We start from the raw sequence: 18,787 nt of genomic DNA on the forward strand, positions 1-18,787 counted from the left end.
GCATGGCCATGAACGTTTCCAACTCAATCATCAAGTTTGCAGACAACACTACAGTGGTAGGCCTGATTCCCAACAACGAAGAGACGGCCTACAGGGAGGAGGTGAGTGCCCTCAGAGTGTGGTGTCAGGAAATAACCTCTAACTCAACATCAACAAAACATAGGTGATGATCATGGACTACAGGAAACAGCAGAGGGAGCACCCCCCCATCCACATTGACGGGACAGTAGTGGAGAAGGTGGAACGTTTTAAGTTCCTTGGCGTACACATCACGGACAAACTGAAATGGTCCACCCACACAGACATCATGGTGAAGAAAGCGCAACAGCGCCTCTTCAACATCAGGAGGCTGAAGAAATGTGTCTTGTCATCTAAAACCCAATTTTACAGATGCACAATCGACAGCATCCTATCGGGCTGGATCACTGCCTGGAACAGCAATTACATCGCTCTCAACCGCAAGGCTCTCCAGAGGGTAGTGAGGTCTGCACAAAGCATCACCGGGGGCAAACTACCTGCCCTCCAGGACAACTACACCACCCGATGTCACAGGAAGGCCAAAAAGATCATCAAGGACAACAACCACTCGAGCCACTGCCTGTTCACCCCGCTATCATCCAGAAGGCGAGGTCAGTACAGGTGCATCAAAGCTGGGACCGAGAGACTGAAAAACAGCTTCTATCTCAAGGCCATCAAACTGTAAAACAGCCATCACTGACATAGAGGCTGCTGCCAATATACAGACTCAAATCTCTGGCCACTTAAATAAATTGACTTAAGAAAGGTATCACCAGTCACTTTAAATAACACCACTTTAATAATGTTTACATATTCTACATTACTCATCTTATATGTATAAACTGTATTCTACACCATCTACTGCATCTTGCCATCTCGCACGCCATTGATCATCCATATATTTATATGTATATATTCTATTCATCCCTTTACATTTGTGTGCATTTGGGTGTATAAGGTAGTTGTTGTGAATTTGTTTGATTACTTGCTAGATATTACTGCGTAGTCAGAACTAGAAGCACAAGCATTTCGACTACACTCACATTAACATCTGCTAACCATGTGCATCTGACCAATAAAATGTGATTTGATTTGATTTGATAACCAAACTACACCAGGTTCTAGACTAGAGAGTTGTGTTCAACGTAAGAGGAGTACAAACAAAGATAAACACTATTTTATTTATTTACTGTTGTTATCATAATTGTTTTGTTGAAGGTAATTGAATATGTATGTGTAATGGTGACACTGATAGGCCTAGTTATTTTCCACTGTGGTAAACTCATCTCATTCTCTCTCTCTGCTGAAGACGAGCAACCTAAACCACAGGAAGACTGACCTGGAGCTATCAGCTCTCACAACACTGAAATCTCTCTCACACTTTCGTGCTCTCTCTCTCTCACGCTCTCTCTCCCTCTCTGACACTCTATCTCTTGTGCTCTCTCTGTTCTCTTCACACCACTCTCTCTCTCATTTCAATTTAACTTAAGGGGCTTTCTTGGCAATGGAAACACATGTTTACCTTGCTGAAGCAAGTGAAATATATAATAAACAAAAGTGAAATAAACCATACAAATTTACAGTAAACAATACACTTAAAAAAACTTCCAAAAGAATAAAGACATGTCCAATGTCATATTATGACTATATACAGTGTTGTAATGATATGCAAATAGTTAAATTACAAAAGGAGAATAAAATAATAATAATACATAGGTTGTATCTGTCTAACTCTCTGTTCTCATCACACCTCTCTCTCTCTGCCGGATCTAAACCATAATACAGATGAATTTAATTGAATGCATGATGTACAATGATACTGTATGTTGGACACCTGGGGTTTGGGACACCTGCACAATGCCAACTGCTGTTGAGTACAATAACTGTACTTTAGTGGGCTATCTTTAAAAAGACTCTAAATGTGTTCTATGCAAAATCTTCAACACTTTGGAGCTCTTGTAGGCCTACTTCAGTTTTGGTGCATCCATTATGTATTTGCATGCAGAGTGAACGCATCCACAAACAATAGACCTACTGCTCTAATGTTGAGTGTACAGAGGCAGGTGTCAATCTTCTCTGCAGACTCTCATCTGATGCATTCGCTGCAGATGCTACATCCCCGGCCTGTGGTCAGTGTCACCTCGCTGGTATGAACAGGGATGGAAAACAACCCACACCTCATACAAAGATCTCTGTGGTCAGAAGTTTCCACTCAACAACTAAACAAACATACATTATGCCTTCACACATTTGGTATAAACTTTTCTTAGGTACTTTGAGTTCACACCTCATCTATTAGTGTGACATTAACGGTTTGTTATGGTTTGATACCATTGCAGATCATTTGTCCCATTGTGTTTCTAAGGCCTGTGATAAGCCTTGTGATGTCTTTGGTCATCATGCACTTTTTCAATTTCTATATTAAATATCTTCTGAACAAAGGGATTCAGAAGAAGTTGAAAACCAAATGTCACAGCTTTAGTTTGACCTCTTACTCTTATTGTAACGATCGTCTGTGGTGGAAGAAGGTGAGGACCAAAGCACGGCATGGTAAGTGTTCAAGTTTTTTAAATAAAGTAATGAACACTGAACAAAACAATAAACGTGAAGTAATCAAACCGAAACAGTCCCGTGTGGCACAAACACTAACACGGAAAATAATCACCCACAACTCAAAAGTGAAACCAGGCTACCTAAGTATGATTCTCAATCAGGGACAACGATTGACAGCTGCCTCTGATTGAGAACCATGTTGAGCAGAGCCCTATGGGCCTTGGTAAAAAGTACACTGTACACTCTGAGAAAAAAGGGTGCTATCTAGAACCTTAAAGGGTTCTTCAGCTGTCCCCATATTATAACCCTCTTAAGAACAATGTTTGGTTCCAGGTAGAACCCTATCCACAGAGGGTAATATATATATATATATATATATATATATATATATATATATATATATATATATATATATATATGTATATATAGTATATACAGCCGGTCTCCTGTAAGCACAAAACGAGGCCACTACTATGCTTTGGACAGGCGTGATAGCCTTCTACACACCCTCTCTCTATGTGGTTTTCAGCAGGATGTCTGTGTGGTGTCACTGTTTTCTCTCTGTTGTTGACAACAATGACAATTAGAAACACAGTCCACTGACATGTACGACCCACACAGTATATTATCACCAAAACTGAATAGAAGGCCAGGTTGAATTCATTATTGGACTACAATCATTAGCTCATAGTGTCTAAATAGCATTTATCTATTTATCCCAGGCTGCATCCAGAAGGTCTTGCCAGTTAACCGTTACACCCATACTAAACCGACAGGTGTCACACTTCAGATAGAGCATGATTCTGTGAATGATAGGTAATGAGACTGACATAAAAATAGACTTGTTTCATTCTGTAGTGTATGTTATTCCCCCATATACACTCATGATGCTCCACCACTCTTCCCCCTGGTACATATCAAGACCTGTTGTAAACCAAACAGACCTCGTATTGGTCATCAAGAGTACTGTAACTGTTACATGGGGTTGGGCCAAGTCTAAGGAAGATAACTGGGTGTCAGACCAAGAGCCTGTGCAGGTCCTTGTACTGTAACTGTAGCTCTTTAATGTTTGTACTCTGATTGAAAATGTATTGTATGCTTGCCAGATAACAATTTCTTCATTTCATATCTTGTTTACTGAAGAAAATGCATCTGTTTTCACACTGCAACCTCAGCATTGTACGTTCTTTATCCAACCGGTGCTAGAAAATTATACAATGGTTCATTTAACTGATCATCTAGACACCAAAAAGTCACACACCCTGCACAACATATCGTACACAGTAAGCATTGGACCACTTTAAAGGAATAGTTCACCCAAATTACAAAATCACATTTTGGTTTCCTTTCCCTATAAGCAGTATACGGACAAGGTATGACAGCAATCCATGCTTTGGTTCAGTTTCCCTGGAATTGTTTCCAAATGCAAATATTTTATCATTTGTGGCATTCAAGTTATGGGACCGATATTAGCATTTTTTGCATTTTTCGCAAATCATTTGAAAATATCTAAAATTGATTGTGAAACTTGTTTTCAACCACTCCACAAATTTCTTGTTAACAAACTATAGTTTTGGCAAGTCGGTTAGGACATCTACTTTGTGGAGTGGTAATTTTTCCAACAATTGTTTAAAGACAGATTATTTCACTTATAATTCACTCTATCACAATTCCAGTGGGTCAGAAGTTTACATATACTAAGTTGACTGAGCCTTTAAACTGCTTGGAAAATTCCAGAAAGGGTGTTATGGCTTTAGAAGCTTCTGATAGGCTAATTTAAGTAATTTGAGTCAATTGGAGGTGTACCTGTGGATGTATTTCAAGGTCTACCTTCAAACTCAGTGCCTCTTTGTTGTACATCATGGGAAAATCATAAGAAATCAGAAAGAAAATAGTGGTCTGGTTCATCCTTGGGAGCAATTTCCAAACGCCTGAAGATACCACGTTCATCTGCACAAACAATAGTATGCAAGTTTAAACACCATGGGACCACGCAGCCGTCATATCGCTCAGGAAGGAGACTGTCTCCTGTCTCCTAGAGATGAACGTACTTTAGTGCGAAAAGTGAAAATCAATCCCAGAACAACAGCAAAGGACCTTGTGAAGATGCTGGAGGAAACAGGTACAAAAGTATCTATATCCACAGTAAAACGTGTCCTATATCGACATAACCTGAAAGACCACTCAGCAAGGAAGAAGCCACTGCTCCAATACCGCCATAAAAAAGCCAGACTACACTTTGCAACTGCACATGGGTACAAAGATCCTACTTTTTGGAGAAATGTCCTCTGGTCTGATGAAACAAAAATGAATGATGAAACTGTTTGGCCATAATGACCATCGTTATGTTTGGAGGAAAAAAGGGGGGTGCTTGCAAGCCGAAGAACACCATCCTAACCGTGAAGCACGGGGGTGGCAGCATCATGTTGTGGGGGTGCTTTGCTGCAGGAGGGACTGGTGCACTTCACAAAATAGGTGGCATCATGAGGAAAATGATGTGGATATATTGAAGCAACATCTCAAGACATCAGAAAGTTAACGCTTGGTCGCAAATGGGTCTTCCAAATGGACAATGACCCCAAGCATACTTCCAAACGTGTGGCAAAATGGCTTAAGGGCAACATAGTCAAGGTATTGGAGTGGCCATCACAAAGCCCTGACCACAATACCATACAAAATGTGTGGGCAGAACTGAAAAAGCATGTGTAAGTAAGGAGGCCTACACACCTGACTCAGTTACACCAGCTCTGTCAGGAGGAATGGGCCAAAATTCACCCAACTTGTTGTGGGAAGCTTGTGGAAGGCAACCTGAAATGTTTGATCCAAGTTAAACAATTTCAAGGCAATGTTACCAAATACAGATTGAGTGTATGTGAACTTCTGACCCACTGGGAATGTGATGAAAGAAATACAAGCTGAAACAAATCATTCTCTCTACTATTATTCTGACATTTCACATTCTTAAAATAAAGTGGTGATGCTAACTGACCTAAGACTGGGAATTTTTACAAGGATTAAGTGTCAGGAATTGTGAAAAACTGAGTTTAAATGTATTTGGCTAAGGTGGTTGTAAACTTCAGACTTCAACTGTATATATTCTCATCCCATTCCTTTACTAGATTTTGTGTATTAGGTTTTGTTGTGGAATATGTTAGATATTAGGTTTTGTTGTGGAATTATTAGATATTACCTGTTAGATACTGCTGCATTGTCAGATCTAGAAGCATAAGAATTTTGCTACACTCACAATAACATCTGCTAACCATGTGTATGTGACCAATAAAGTTTGATTTGATAAGCAAACTGGAACGGAGTCTTTATCAATATGTCAAAAGAGAGGTATTGTGTCAGGCAATGTCGGAGACAAAGTGATTTTGCACTGCTTTCATAAAATGTTACCTTTATTCAACTAGGCAAGTCAGTAAAGAACAAATTCTTATTTACGATGATGTTCTACACCACCTTATAGTACTCCCAATCACAGCCAGTTGTGAAACAGCCTGGATTTGAACCATGTTGTCAGTAAAGACCTATATAGTACTGAGATGCAGTGCCTTAGACCGCTGCGGCACTCGGGAGCCCAGCAACATTGCTGTATTGTTCTCTTGGTACATGAAAACCTTGGGAGATAAACTTCAGCTCTTCTCAACTGTCTTAACGTTTGAAAGGAACGCAACATTCTAAAGTGAGTTTCAGGATAACCCTCGCTTCTCAGTGGAAAATTGCCAATGAAATAATGACCTAAGGATTTCAGACATGCAGCTGTCAGATTCAGGCACATACTACTGTGGGAGCTCTGATAGCAATAACATGGAGTTTGGAGAAGAAGCCATTCTCATAATGAAAGGTAAAGAAAAAGTTAAACCATGGTTCTCCCAAGTGGCATGGTGTTCTAAGGCACTACATCGCAGTGCTAGCTGTGCCACTAGAGATTCTGGGTTTGAGTCCAGGCTCGAACGAATGGGAGACCCATGGGGCAGCACACATGTGGCCCAGTTTTGTCCGGGTTAGGGGACTGTTTGTCCGGCAGGGATGTCCTTGTCCCATTGCACACTAGCGACTACTGTGGTGGGCTGGGCGCAGTGCATGCTGACACGGTCGCCAGGTGAATGGTGTTTCCACCGACACATTGGTGCAGCTGGCTTCCGGGTTAAGTGGGCATTGTGTCGAGAAGAGTTGCGGCTTGGTTGGGTGAAAAGAGCAGGTCTGGGACAGGTAGCACGTCCGGTGAACAGGTCAGGATTCCATAGCCGCAGGCAGAACAGTTGAAACTGGAGCAGCAGCACGGCCAGGTGGACTGTGGACAGCAAGGAGTCATCATGCCAGGTAGACCTGAGGCATGGTCCTAGGGCTCAGGTCCTCCGAGAGAGAGAAAGAAAGAATTAGAGAGAGCATACTTAAATTCACACAGGACACTGGACCAAAGTGATCAGTGTGAGAAGAGCCCTGAGACAGGGTCTCCTACATAGATATTTGAAGTAAAGTTTACAACGTAGGTGCACACGGGTTGAGAGAAACATTTGAGGTGACAGACAGTGACACACATTGGCACAATCAATTCCTCCTTCACACATATTACCTTCATCAGCTGATATATACTTAATCATTAGTACAACAGTTGCAAACAAGAGTTTCTATTGAGCAAATTCACATATGTGTGACACCTTTTTGATAAGTTTGCTTCTGTTTAAGAAATGTTTTTCAACAGAATGTAATGAATACACCCCTGATCACTCATAAACCCAGTTCACTTTCATAACAGCCTAGTTATATTCCTTCTTGCATCTATGATCTCCCCATCCTCTCACATCATCCCTATGCTTGTGGACTTCAATACACAACACATCATCTGTACGTGACCAGGTGAAAAAATATTTCAAAGCCAAACCATATCATAACCGCTACACACAGCCTACATCGTTGTCAGCATTTTAGCTAAAGTAACATCACAGTCAACATAGCTAATTGAACTAAAGTGTTAGTTAACCTGCTACAATCATGCAGTAACATTACAGTGTGCAGTCAGTTAGCAGTTTAGCACTTACACTGGTGGGCCCCGGGGGCAATGAATTAGGAAAACCAAAAGCTTACCTTGACTTGGAAGAGTTCCAATGTTGTGTTGGATAGTCATAGCCAGCTAGCTAACATAGCATCTCTTTGTTTGAGCAGGGTGTTTCAGTGGGCTAAACTAGCTAGTTGCATTTGCTAGATAAGTAAGTGAAAGTGAAAAAAAAGGATAACATCTCTTTCCATCTCTCTCTTGCTTCTCCTTCATTTTGCAAGAAATGTATTTGCTCAAAACTGTTAAACTACTGTCTTTCTCTCTCTTTGAGTCAACTACTCACCACATTTTATGCAATGCAGTGCTAGCTAGCTGTAGCTTACGCTTCCAGTTCCAGAATCAATCTCTGATCCTTTCATTGGGCGGACAACATGTCAGTTTATGCTGCAAGAGCTCTGATAGGTTGGAGGACGACCTATGGAAGTTGTCATAATTACTGTTTAAGTCTATGGAAGAGGGTGAGAACCATGAGCCTCGTAGGTTTTGAATTGAAGTCAATGTACCCAGAGGAGGATGGAAACTAGCTGTCCTACGACTACACCATGTTGCTACCCTACAGAGTGCTTTTGAGGCTACGGTAGACCTTCATTGCAAAATAGTATGTTTTAATCAATTATTTGGTGATGTGATTATATTTAGAATAGTGTTATCAAAAAAGTATAACTTTTTAAATGATTTAACATTTTTATATTCATGAAATTTACAGAGGAGGATGGTCCTCCCCTTCATCCTTTGGGGAGCCTCCACTGGTAGCTCTGAAATCTGAGTAACAAGGAAAAGAGGCCTAGAAGACAGAGAAGCAACATGGGAGAGAAGATGTACTCTGGGATCAGACAGTAGAACAATAAAACAGATTTCCATTTAAATGAATGAGCTCTTCATTAACTGTATTAGCTTTGTTATTGTAACTGTAGCTGCCAATAAATTAAATGCATTGCTTCTCTGCCATTTGATATTGACTTGCTTCTGATAAGATTAATCAACTGTTCAAGACAAAGGAAGTTGTATGTATTTATTTGGGCCATCTGTAAGTTGTAGTTTTGAGAAGTGTTTTCTGTTCTCATGCCACTAACACCCCATTACACACACAGCAACTTATTTCCAGGTACTTTGTAGTCTTTGATGAACACAAAATGAGGATGTATCTATGCTTTGTTAGGGCCTGCTGGCCTATTGCAAGCAATATCCTTATCTCGCTCTTTCTCAGCTCTTTACTCTCCCTCTCCCACTATCTCTCTTTCTCTTTCTGTGGTTTTCAGCCGGATGTCTCAGAACTCTCATTTCTCTCATACTGTAGGCTCTACTACTTACTCTTTAACTGACCATTTTAGCAACAGTAAACCAACTATTTTAAGGAGGCAGCTTAGTAATACCAAGTCAACTGAAATGTATGAAAAAACACAATGAGCTATGTATTAGGTATTTTGACGTAGAGATCAGTACAGTATTCTCAATCAGTGTGATTTTAGGCCACATGGAACTACAAAAATAACAATATCATAGGGCATTCTATCTATCTTTTCATTTGAGTGTAAATCCCGAATGAGAGATCACTAGAATAAAACTACTGTATTGTATAAGCTGTGTTTGTCATATTTTCTTCATAGATGTCTTTAGTGAGGTAAAGTGACTGATAGAAGCACTAGTGGATGAACAGGTCACACATTTGAGTCTCTTAGACAACAGTAGCTGCAGTGATAAAGATTGAGGGAAATCGTGCTTCAAAAATGTGTGCTCAATTTGTACAAACCTAAACTATGAGATTCTACCAGTAGGTCAATTCTGAGACTCTGAACTGTAAAAGCTACACGTAAAGACCGCAGTCGTGCCTGAATGAGGCGTAAACAAAAATGATGTGGTCCAGTTCGACCAATCACCTGTAACTCCATTGTTGAAGTGTTGTCTACATGGGTGGACTCTTTCCACTCAAGACCCAAGTTGTGAAGAGCTGACAACTTTAAAGATGATCGCACTGTGTCTGATATTTCCACTTCTCGTAGAGATGGGTAAGTCAATCTTACACATTTTCTATTTCTTGATTTGGAGACACAAGGTATCCCATTATTGTTCTACGGACACTACGACAATCCAAAGTTGTATTTAAGGTATGTAACAGCTAATATATTTTCTCTAGTTCATGGACTAGCTGGGACTGAATCCTCATCCATCAGTCAGAAGAATGGTCTCAAGTCAGCCAACGTTGGAGACATGGTGGTTTTGGACTGCTTCAACAAAGGCAACGTGGGAGTAATGTTCTCCTGGTACAAGCAAACTTTTGAAAATATTCCTCAGCTCATCTCGACCATCTATAAGTTGGACAAGAATGCAACATTTTACCAGGAGTTTAAGAATAACCCTCGCTTCTCAGTGGAAGGTGGCCAAGGGAAAAATAATCTAATGATCGCAGACGTGGAACTCTCTGATTCTGGCACATACTACTGTGGAAGTTCTTATGGAAACAATTTGGAATTTGGAGAAGGAGTCATTCTCATCATAAAAGGTAAAGAGAAAGTCATTATTATTATTGTTTATTTTTTTGTAAATCCGAATTTACAGATATGCACTGTAAATACGAGGTATTCTCAGATGAGATCTTTATTGAATAAATGTTGAGCTACAACACTTGCCACAGGGATATTCTAGAGAGATGAAATTGTTTTTTTTTGGCCTTCTTGTCAGGATCAGATTCCAGAAATATGATTATACTTCAGCAGCCTGTGTCTGAGTCAATCCAGCCAGGAGACTCTGTGACTCTGAACTGTACAGTACACACTGAGACCTGTGTAGGTGAGCACAGTGTCTATTGGTTCAGACATGGCTCAGGAGAATCCCATCAAGGAATAATTTACACTCATGGAGACAGGAGTGATCAGTGTGAGAAGAGCCCTGAGGCTGGGTCTACTACACAGAGCTGTGTCTACAACCTCCCCAAGAGGAACCTCAGCCTCTCTGATGCTGGGACTTACTACTGTGCTGTGGCCTCGTGTGGGGAGATACTGTTTGGGAACGGGACCAAGCTGGGTGTTGAAGGTAGACTACATTTTCTAATGTATTAAGCTATTATTAAAAATACAAACATTACGGTTAATTATTGATTTGTGGTATCGACTACTCACCATAGCAATATAGTGGAGGGATACAGTATACACTGAGTATACCAAACAATAGGAACATCTTCCTAATGTTGATATTTAAATGTCACCCCCACTCCCCTCCACCTTTTGCCCTCAGAACAGCCTCAATTAGTCAGTGCATGGACTATACAAGGTGTTGAATGCGTTCCACAGGGAAGCTGGCCCATCTTGACTCCAATGCCTCCCAGAGTTGTCTCAAGTTTGCTGGATGTCCTTTGAGTGTTGGACCATTGTTGATACACACAGGAAACTGTTGAGCGTGAAAAACCCTGCAGCGTTGCAGTTCTTGACACAAACCGGTGCACCTGGCACCTACTACCATATCCCATTCGGCACTTAAATATTTTGCCTTGTCCACTCACACTCTGAATCACACAATCCAAGTCTCAATTGTTTCAAGGCTTAAGAATCCTTCTTTAACCTGTCTGCTCCCCTTCATCTACACTGATTGAAGTGGATTTAACAAATTACATCAATACGAGATCATAGCTTTCACCTGGTCAGTCTTGTAACGTCTGCGACCAACTCACACTCCCAAACACTTAGATCCCGGAACGCAGCCCACTTTCCAGCTCACTCTCCAGATCCCAATCACCGGAATTCTAATCACCTGTTCACACACCTGCATGTCATCATCCCACACTATTTAGTTCAGTTCCTTGCAACCCATCACTGTGAGGTATTGTTTGTTTTGAGACAAACTTATTTTGGAGTGCTGGTTGTTTCTCGTCCTGCGCTCCTCCCGTGTATGATAGTTTTTGCCTGCCTGTACTGTTGCCATTTTGTACCAACTGTATGACCTTCTGCCTGCCCCTGGATCCAGCTACCTGCCTCCTCCCATGGTTCCTTCCAATAAACACCTGCTACGCTCTGTGTTTGAAACCAGCTCTCTCTCCTACCGTGTGCATTACAAGTCTATGGCATTTAAAGAGCAATTTTATTTTTTTCAGATTGTGGTGTTGATCCACAGATGGAAATCCTGGTCCTTCTCTCCATCATAAGATCTGGAATTCTCCTCTGCTGTCTGATCATCATAATCATCGTCTATATCACCAGGAAATAGATAAAGATAAGACCAGTGTCAATAGACTAGAGATGGGTTTTGGAATAAAGTTGGAGATATTGTATCATCGCTATGCATTACAAATTATGATTAACTGAGATTGCTTTGTTGCTCGTATTGCATTTGAAAAATATTTGCCTGCGACTTTTAATTAAATTGAGTGTCATCATCCTTGCTTATGCTCTATGTGTTAATTGATTGAACTGCTCTCCTGAAAACCATGTATACAGAATATGCCTTCTTTTTGCATGAATAAATATCAATTTTAACAACTGATACAGACTAAAATAGAATTCTTCCTTCTCTTGTGTTCTGTACATACAGTATGTCTGTATGAATGTTTGTCCAGAGGGTTTCTGCAGACACAACCTACTCTTACCATGCTAAACCCACCCACTCATCATGCACTCAGTGAGCTGTTCATAGGTACCTGAACACTTTGGCCTAATGTGAGCTCAAAATGACGCCGTCTCTATGCTTCGGACAGGCCTGGTTGGCCTTGACTCACTATGTGGTTTCAGCAGGATATCTATGTGGTCTCAGTGTGTTTTCTCTCATGTTTACATTGTTGATCACGACCATGACAATTAGAAATACAGTCCACTGACATACTTAAAGCTATATAGCCTCTATCTATCACATGGGCCAGTTTCCCAGACACAGATCATGACTAGTCCTGGACCTAGAAGCATGTCCATGTTCAGTCCTTAACTATGATAATTGATTTAAAGTAGCAGTTGTATACATGTGTACTAGGCTACAGATAAGAGCCCTACCCACCCAGGTACACCCCTGACCCCTATTAAACTGTCAGGTGTTACACTTCAGATAGAGCATGATTCTGTGAATGGTAGTTAATGAGACTGACATATAAATAGACTTGTTTAATCCTGTCAGTGATTCCCACATATACACTCATGATGCTCCATCACTGTTCACCCTGCTACATTTCAATACCTGTTGTATACCAAACAGACCTCCTATAGGTCATCAGGAGAACTGTAACTGTGGTATGGGCTGGGGCCAACTCTATCACAAAGTTTGATACTAAGAGCATATAAAGGTATGTGCTGTATATGTAATGTATGCTTAAATGTTCTGCATGCTTACCAGACAACAGTATTACTTTAAACCCATTTACTGATGGACATTTATATTATTCTGTCCACGGTGAAACCTCAGGATTGGACAGCTTTGTCCAGACAGTACTTGCAATCAACACAATGTTTTTTTTAAAATTACATCATCAAAACACAAAAAATGTCCTTCACCCACCCTGCACAAAATATCTTATAAAATAAGCATTGGTCCACTTTAAACATTGATTAAATTAGTGATTTTCAGTTAGACCATGGTGAGCTGAATAATGCATTTACAATAATGACGCATGTGTCCAGTCAGACCAATCACCAATAATTGTAGAAGTGTTGTCTACATAGTAGACTTTTTCCACTTAAGACACAGTTAGTAAAGAGGATGACAACATCAAAGATGATCATGGCACTGTGTATGATACTTCCACTTTTCAGAGTGATGGGTAAGTCACACATATCTATTTCTCTGCTTATAGGATGTACACCTTTATTGATACAATTCATACATGTATATTGAGGTATATAATGAAATTCTGTACTTTTGTGTATTCTAGCTGTGGCACAATCCTTAGCCATCCGTCTCATGTCAGCCAATGTTGGAGACACAGTGACTTTGCACTGCTTTCATGAAGGCAATTTGACAATGCACTTCTTATGGTACAACCAACCCTTCGGATATAATCCTCAGCTCATGTCAACCTTTTATGAGTATGAAAAGAATGCTATATTTTACCATGACTTTAAGGGTAACGCTCGTATCTCAGTGGAAGCGGCAATGGAATAAACCACCTAAAGATCTCAGACGTTGTAAGGGGTGTGTGTTGGTGGCAGGGAAGTCAGGCGCGGGAGGATGAACTTGGTATAAACAGAGTTGTTTAATAAATGCTGACAAAACTCCAAAACAACCTAAATGTACAAAATAACAAAGTGAGTACAAAACCCTGTCAGACACCAACACTAAATAGCACATCACATACAATCAAAACAATCTCCGACAAGGACATGAGGGGAAACAGAGGGTTAAATACACAACATGTCATTGATGGGATTAGAACCACGTGTGAAGGAAGACAATACAATATGGTGGAATTTGGAGGATACATTCTTATTGTAAAAGGTACAAAATTCACATTTAGAGAGAAAATAACTAGTTACTTATGGACTGCAACTGAGGGAACATCTTGAGCACTTTCTCCACTTTACCGTCTGGATACAATGATACTGAATACAAAATGATATATTCGCATAATCAATAATCAAATAATCAAATATTACTTTATGTGTTCGACATATGTTTAATTAAGATCCAAACATATATTTACTGACATAAATATATGGTTCAGGTTCAGGATGCAGAAACACCACCGTTGTACAGCAGCCTGTGTCTGAGTCAGTCCAGCCTGGAGACTGTGACTCTGAACTGCACAATACACACTGAGACCTGTGCAGGACAACAGTGTTCTCTTGAGGTCCCCCAAGAGGAACCTTAGCCTCTCTGATGCTGGGACTTAATGCTGTGCTGTGGCCTCAAGTGGGGAGATACCATTTGAGAACGGGACTAGGCTGGAGATCAAGAGTAGGTGATTCATCTTACACGTTTGTTCACATCTATTGTATAATATACTATGTTAAACTGTGCACAGTACTAGTTATTTATATCACATAAGAAAACATGCAACCATCCTTGAAGTTACTATACTTCTAGCACAATATTTATTTTCACAGACAATGTGGTGTATTGACTGAGCCCAACGTTTGGTCTCTCGTTCATTCTGATCATTGTCCTTGGTAGCATCATGTACAAGATGAACAAGAGTAAGCGTCTGCAGTATAGAGGTAAGAGAAGTCCATACCAATTAAATCAATGATGTATGTAACAGGTAAAGTCCTTCATAGAAGTTATGTATCTAATGGGAAAATGAGTTGTATCTTTATCTTTACTGTCTTTCTTTTCAGGATCCGTCTCTCAGACAAGAGGTCCAGCAGTCTCTTCTTCAGATACAGGGGTAAGTAAAATTCCTGATGTTGCATTACCATAAAAAGTTTAAAGATTTACATATAGTAATATTCTCCCTCCATTTCTTAATTGTTCTCCACAGGCCCAAGATGCAGACCATCTCCATTATGTAGATATGAATCTAAACAACAAGAAAAAAAACTCTAGAAGACAGAGAAGCAACATGAAGGAAGAGAAGATGTACTCTGGGATCCGACAGTAGAACAATAAATCAGATGTCCATAAAATTCATGAGCTGTTAGTTAACTGTCTTTCTTTGTTATTGTAACTGTAGCTACTAATAATTCAATTCATTGATTCTCTGCCATTTGATATTGACTTGATTGTGATACGATGAATAAATAACAATAATCAAGACAAAGGATGTTGAATGTATTTATTTGGGCCATACTCAGGCATCGTTAAGTTGTAGTGTTGAGAAGTGTTGAGAACCTATTTACAGGTACTCTGTGGTCTGTGATGAACACAAGATGAGGATGTTTCCATGCTTGGTTAGGACCTGCTGGCCTATTGCACACAATACATTTGTCTCTCTCTCTCTGCTCTTTACTCTCCCTCTCTCTCCCTTTTTCTCTATTTCTGTGGTTTTCAGCCAGATGTTTCAGAACTCTTAGTTCTCTCATACAGTAGGCTCTACTACTTACTCTTCAAGTTGAACATTTTAGCAACAGTAAACATACTCTTTTAATTATGAGGCAGCTTATCTATACATAGGCCATCATTGAAAATAAGAGTTCATTTTTTAACTGACTTGCCTAGTTAAAGGTTAAATCAAATCAAATGAATACATAGTCAACTGAAATCTGTGAAAAAACACAGTGTGCAATCTATGTATTACATAATTTGACTTAGTGATCAGTAGTTCTTAGTCAAAAACAAACCCTGATTTTAAGTGTGATGTTAGGACACTAGAACCATGGACCTACTCAATAACAATATCATAGGAGGGCATTCTATCCATCTATTCTACTGGGTGTAAATCCTGAATGTGAGATCACTAAAAGAAGACTACTGTATTGTGTTTGCTGTGTTTTTTCCATAGATGTTTTTGGTGAGGTGAAGTGGCTGTGTGGTGATAGAAGCCTTATTAGATGACAGCGTCATAGCATACATGTTCCAAAAGGTTACAACATTGAGTCTCTTATACTACAGTAGCTGCACTGATAAAGATTGAAACATTTGCTTAAAACATTTGTTCTCAATTTGTACAACTCTAAACGATGGGGATTCTACCTGTAGGACAATTCTGTGACTCTGAACTGTACAAGATACACAAACCAGGGACTGTAGTGATGCCTATAGCACTGAGACGCAGTTCATTAGACCGTTGTGGCAATCAGGAGCTATAAGGTGGAGTTTGGAGAAGGAGCCATTCTCATTGTAAAAGGTAAAGAGACAGTTTGTGTTTTGTTTGAGTAAATCTGAAATTACAGACATACTGTGTAAATATTAGGTATTTTCTTAATCAGATTATTAAGAACTTAATTTAACAAATGTTTAGGTAGAACACTTGCTACAGTAATATTCTAGAGCTTCAATATTTTTATTGGCCTTCTTGTCAGGTTCTGGATCCAGAATCATATCTGTGCTTCAACAGCCTCTGTCTGAGTCAGTTCTACCAGGAGACTCAGTGACTCTGAACTGTACAATGCAGACTGAGACCTGTCCAAGAGAAGAGTGTCTATTGGTTCAGACATGGCTCAGGAGAATCCCATCCAGGAATCATTTACACCAATGGAGACAGGAGTGATCAGTGTGAGAAGAGCCCTGAGGCTGGGCCTCCTACACAGAGCTGTGTCTACAACCTCCCCAAGAGGAACCTCACCCTCTCTTATGCTGGGACTTACTACTGTGCTGTGACCTCATGTGGGGAGATACTGTTTGGAAACAGGACCAACCTGGACATTCAAGGTAATTTATTTCACTTCATTTCACCAATTTACCATTCCAGAGTTTTATAGGAAGCATATTTGTAACCTGCATGGTAAGAGAAAATGTACTATTACCTGATATTCCTCCAATAAAACATTTAAATGATCAAAACCTTTGGTTTTCGAGTATGATTTTCCCCTGACTCCTACTGCTCGCATCAAACATTGTTTTTGTGATTGTCGTCTTTCTACTGACATGGGGGATATGCAAGGAATGGACCCGAGGGCCTAAAGGTACAGAATATGCATATTAATACTTACTAACAGTCTAACCGTTATGTCATGTTTCACAGTAATGTTTGAAGATGTCTTCATGTGAAATGAAAATATACATTGAGTGTACAAAACATTAGGAACACCTGCTCTTTCCATGGCATAGACTGACCAGGTGAATCCATGTAACAGCTATGGTCCCTTATTGATGTCATCTGTTAAATCCACTTCAATCAGTGTAGGAGAAAGGTTCAAGAAGGAGAAAGGTTCAAGAAGGATTTTTACAATTTAGACATGGGGGTGAATGTGCAAGACAAAAGATGTAAGTGACTTTGAACAGGGCATGGTAGTAGGTGCCAGGCACACCGGTTTGGTGCAACACAAGGGGGTGCAACTAAATATTAGGAAGGTGTACCGTGTTCCGTTTCAATAAGATTTCTTGTGTACTGTACATAATTAAATGTTGTACTTTCTGTTTTTAACCTGAAGCATCAACTGATAGATCACCATCCGCACTAGTCAACAGGTAAACTTTAGCACATAATTTCACCCCATATAAAAATGGTTCCTGTAGTGGATGTAACCAGTATAATGTCTTGTTTATGACTCCACTTCTCACACAGCACCGAGAGAGGGACGTGTTGAACTATGCTGCTGTGAGTTTAAACCCCAAAAAGAACTCCAGAAGAGCAAGATAGAAGACCAGCAGAGAGGATGCAGTGTACTCTGAGGTGAGATACCTTCAGCAGTAGTGAGAGATATAACCACTGTCACAAAGACTCCAAGTAGAATCATTTTACGATTCGTGGCCTAATAAAACTGCTTTTAGTAAGTGAAATTAGTATGGAATTTAGAAGGCAAAAAATAAACTATAATTTTAGCTAAGTCTTTATGTTAGATTTATGCAGTATGATGATCATGTAATGCCTAAAATGTTGAAACCTTTTATTTGTGCTTTTAATTGCTAGAAATTTTCTCGCCATACATCTCTGTTTCCTCTCTAAAGTACATCTCTGTTACCACAGATACAATAGGATTAAAAGGAACTGCTGTTTAGCTTATTGTGTGTCAGGCTCCATCAGTCAGAAAGCCATCACACCATTAGAAAAGAAGACTTACACACCGTCAAGAGGTTTCTGACTCTACATACTTCATAGATATACAGTGGGCAGAACAAGAATTTGAGACACTGCCAATTTTGCAGGTTTTCCACTTACAAAGCATGTAGAGGCCTGTAATTTTTATCATAGGTACACTTGAACTGTGAGAGACAGAATCTAAAACAAAAATCCAGAAAATCACATTGTATGATTTGTAAGTAATTAATTTGCATTTTATTGCATGACATAAATATTTGATCACCTACCAACCAGTAAGAATTCCGGCTCTCACAGACCTGTTAGTTTTTCTTTTAAGAATCCCTCCTGTTCTCCACTCATTACCTGTATTAACTGCACCTGTTTGAACTCGTTACCTGTATAAAAGACACCTGTCCAAACACTCAATCAAACAGACTACAACCTCTCCACAATTGCCAAGACAGGGGGACGTGTAAGGACATCGGGGATACAATTGTAGACGTGCACAAGACTGGGATGGGCTACAGGACAATAGGCAAGCAGCTTGGTGAGAAGGCAACAACTGTTGGCGCAATTATTAGAAAATGGAAGAAGTTCAAGATGATGGTCAATCACCCTCGGTC

The 18,787-nt window shown here is 39.9% G+C and overlaps 1 protein-coding gene and 1 pseudogene across 1 annotated transcript; both read left to right on the forward strand.

Annotated features, from left to right (window-relative positions):
* The first annotated feature begins 9,361 nt into the window (after nt 1-9,361).
* Nucleotides 9,362-12,106, forward strand: LOC110531681 (uncharacterized). The gene is made up of 4 exons (XM_021615002.3): nt 9,362-9,639; nt 9,768-10,133; nt 10,313-10,663; nt 11,718-12,106. Exons 1-4 carry the CDS (start codon nt 9,597-9,599, stop codon nt 11,828-11,830), a joined length of 873 nt encoding a protein of 290 aa, XP_021470677.2. The 5' UTR covers nt 9,362-9,596; the 3' UTR covers nt 11,831-12,106.
* A 1,257-nt stretch (nt 12,107-13,363) lies between these two features.
* LOC149980845 (uncharacterized) lies at nt 13,364-17,837 on the forward strand (annotated as a pseudogene).
* The last annotated feature ends 950 nt before the right edge of the window (nt 17,838-18,787 follow it).

This window comes from Oncorhynchus mykiss, chromosome 9 (assembly GCF_057628025.1).
Source record: "Oncorhynchus mykiss isolate SJ-2025 chromosome 9, ASM5762802v1, whole genome shotgun sequence".
NCBI lineage: Eukaryota > Metazoa > Chordata > Actinopteri > Salmoniformes > Salmonidae > Oncorhynchus > Oncorhynchus mykiss.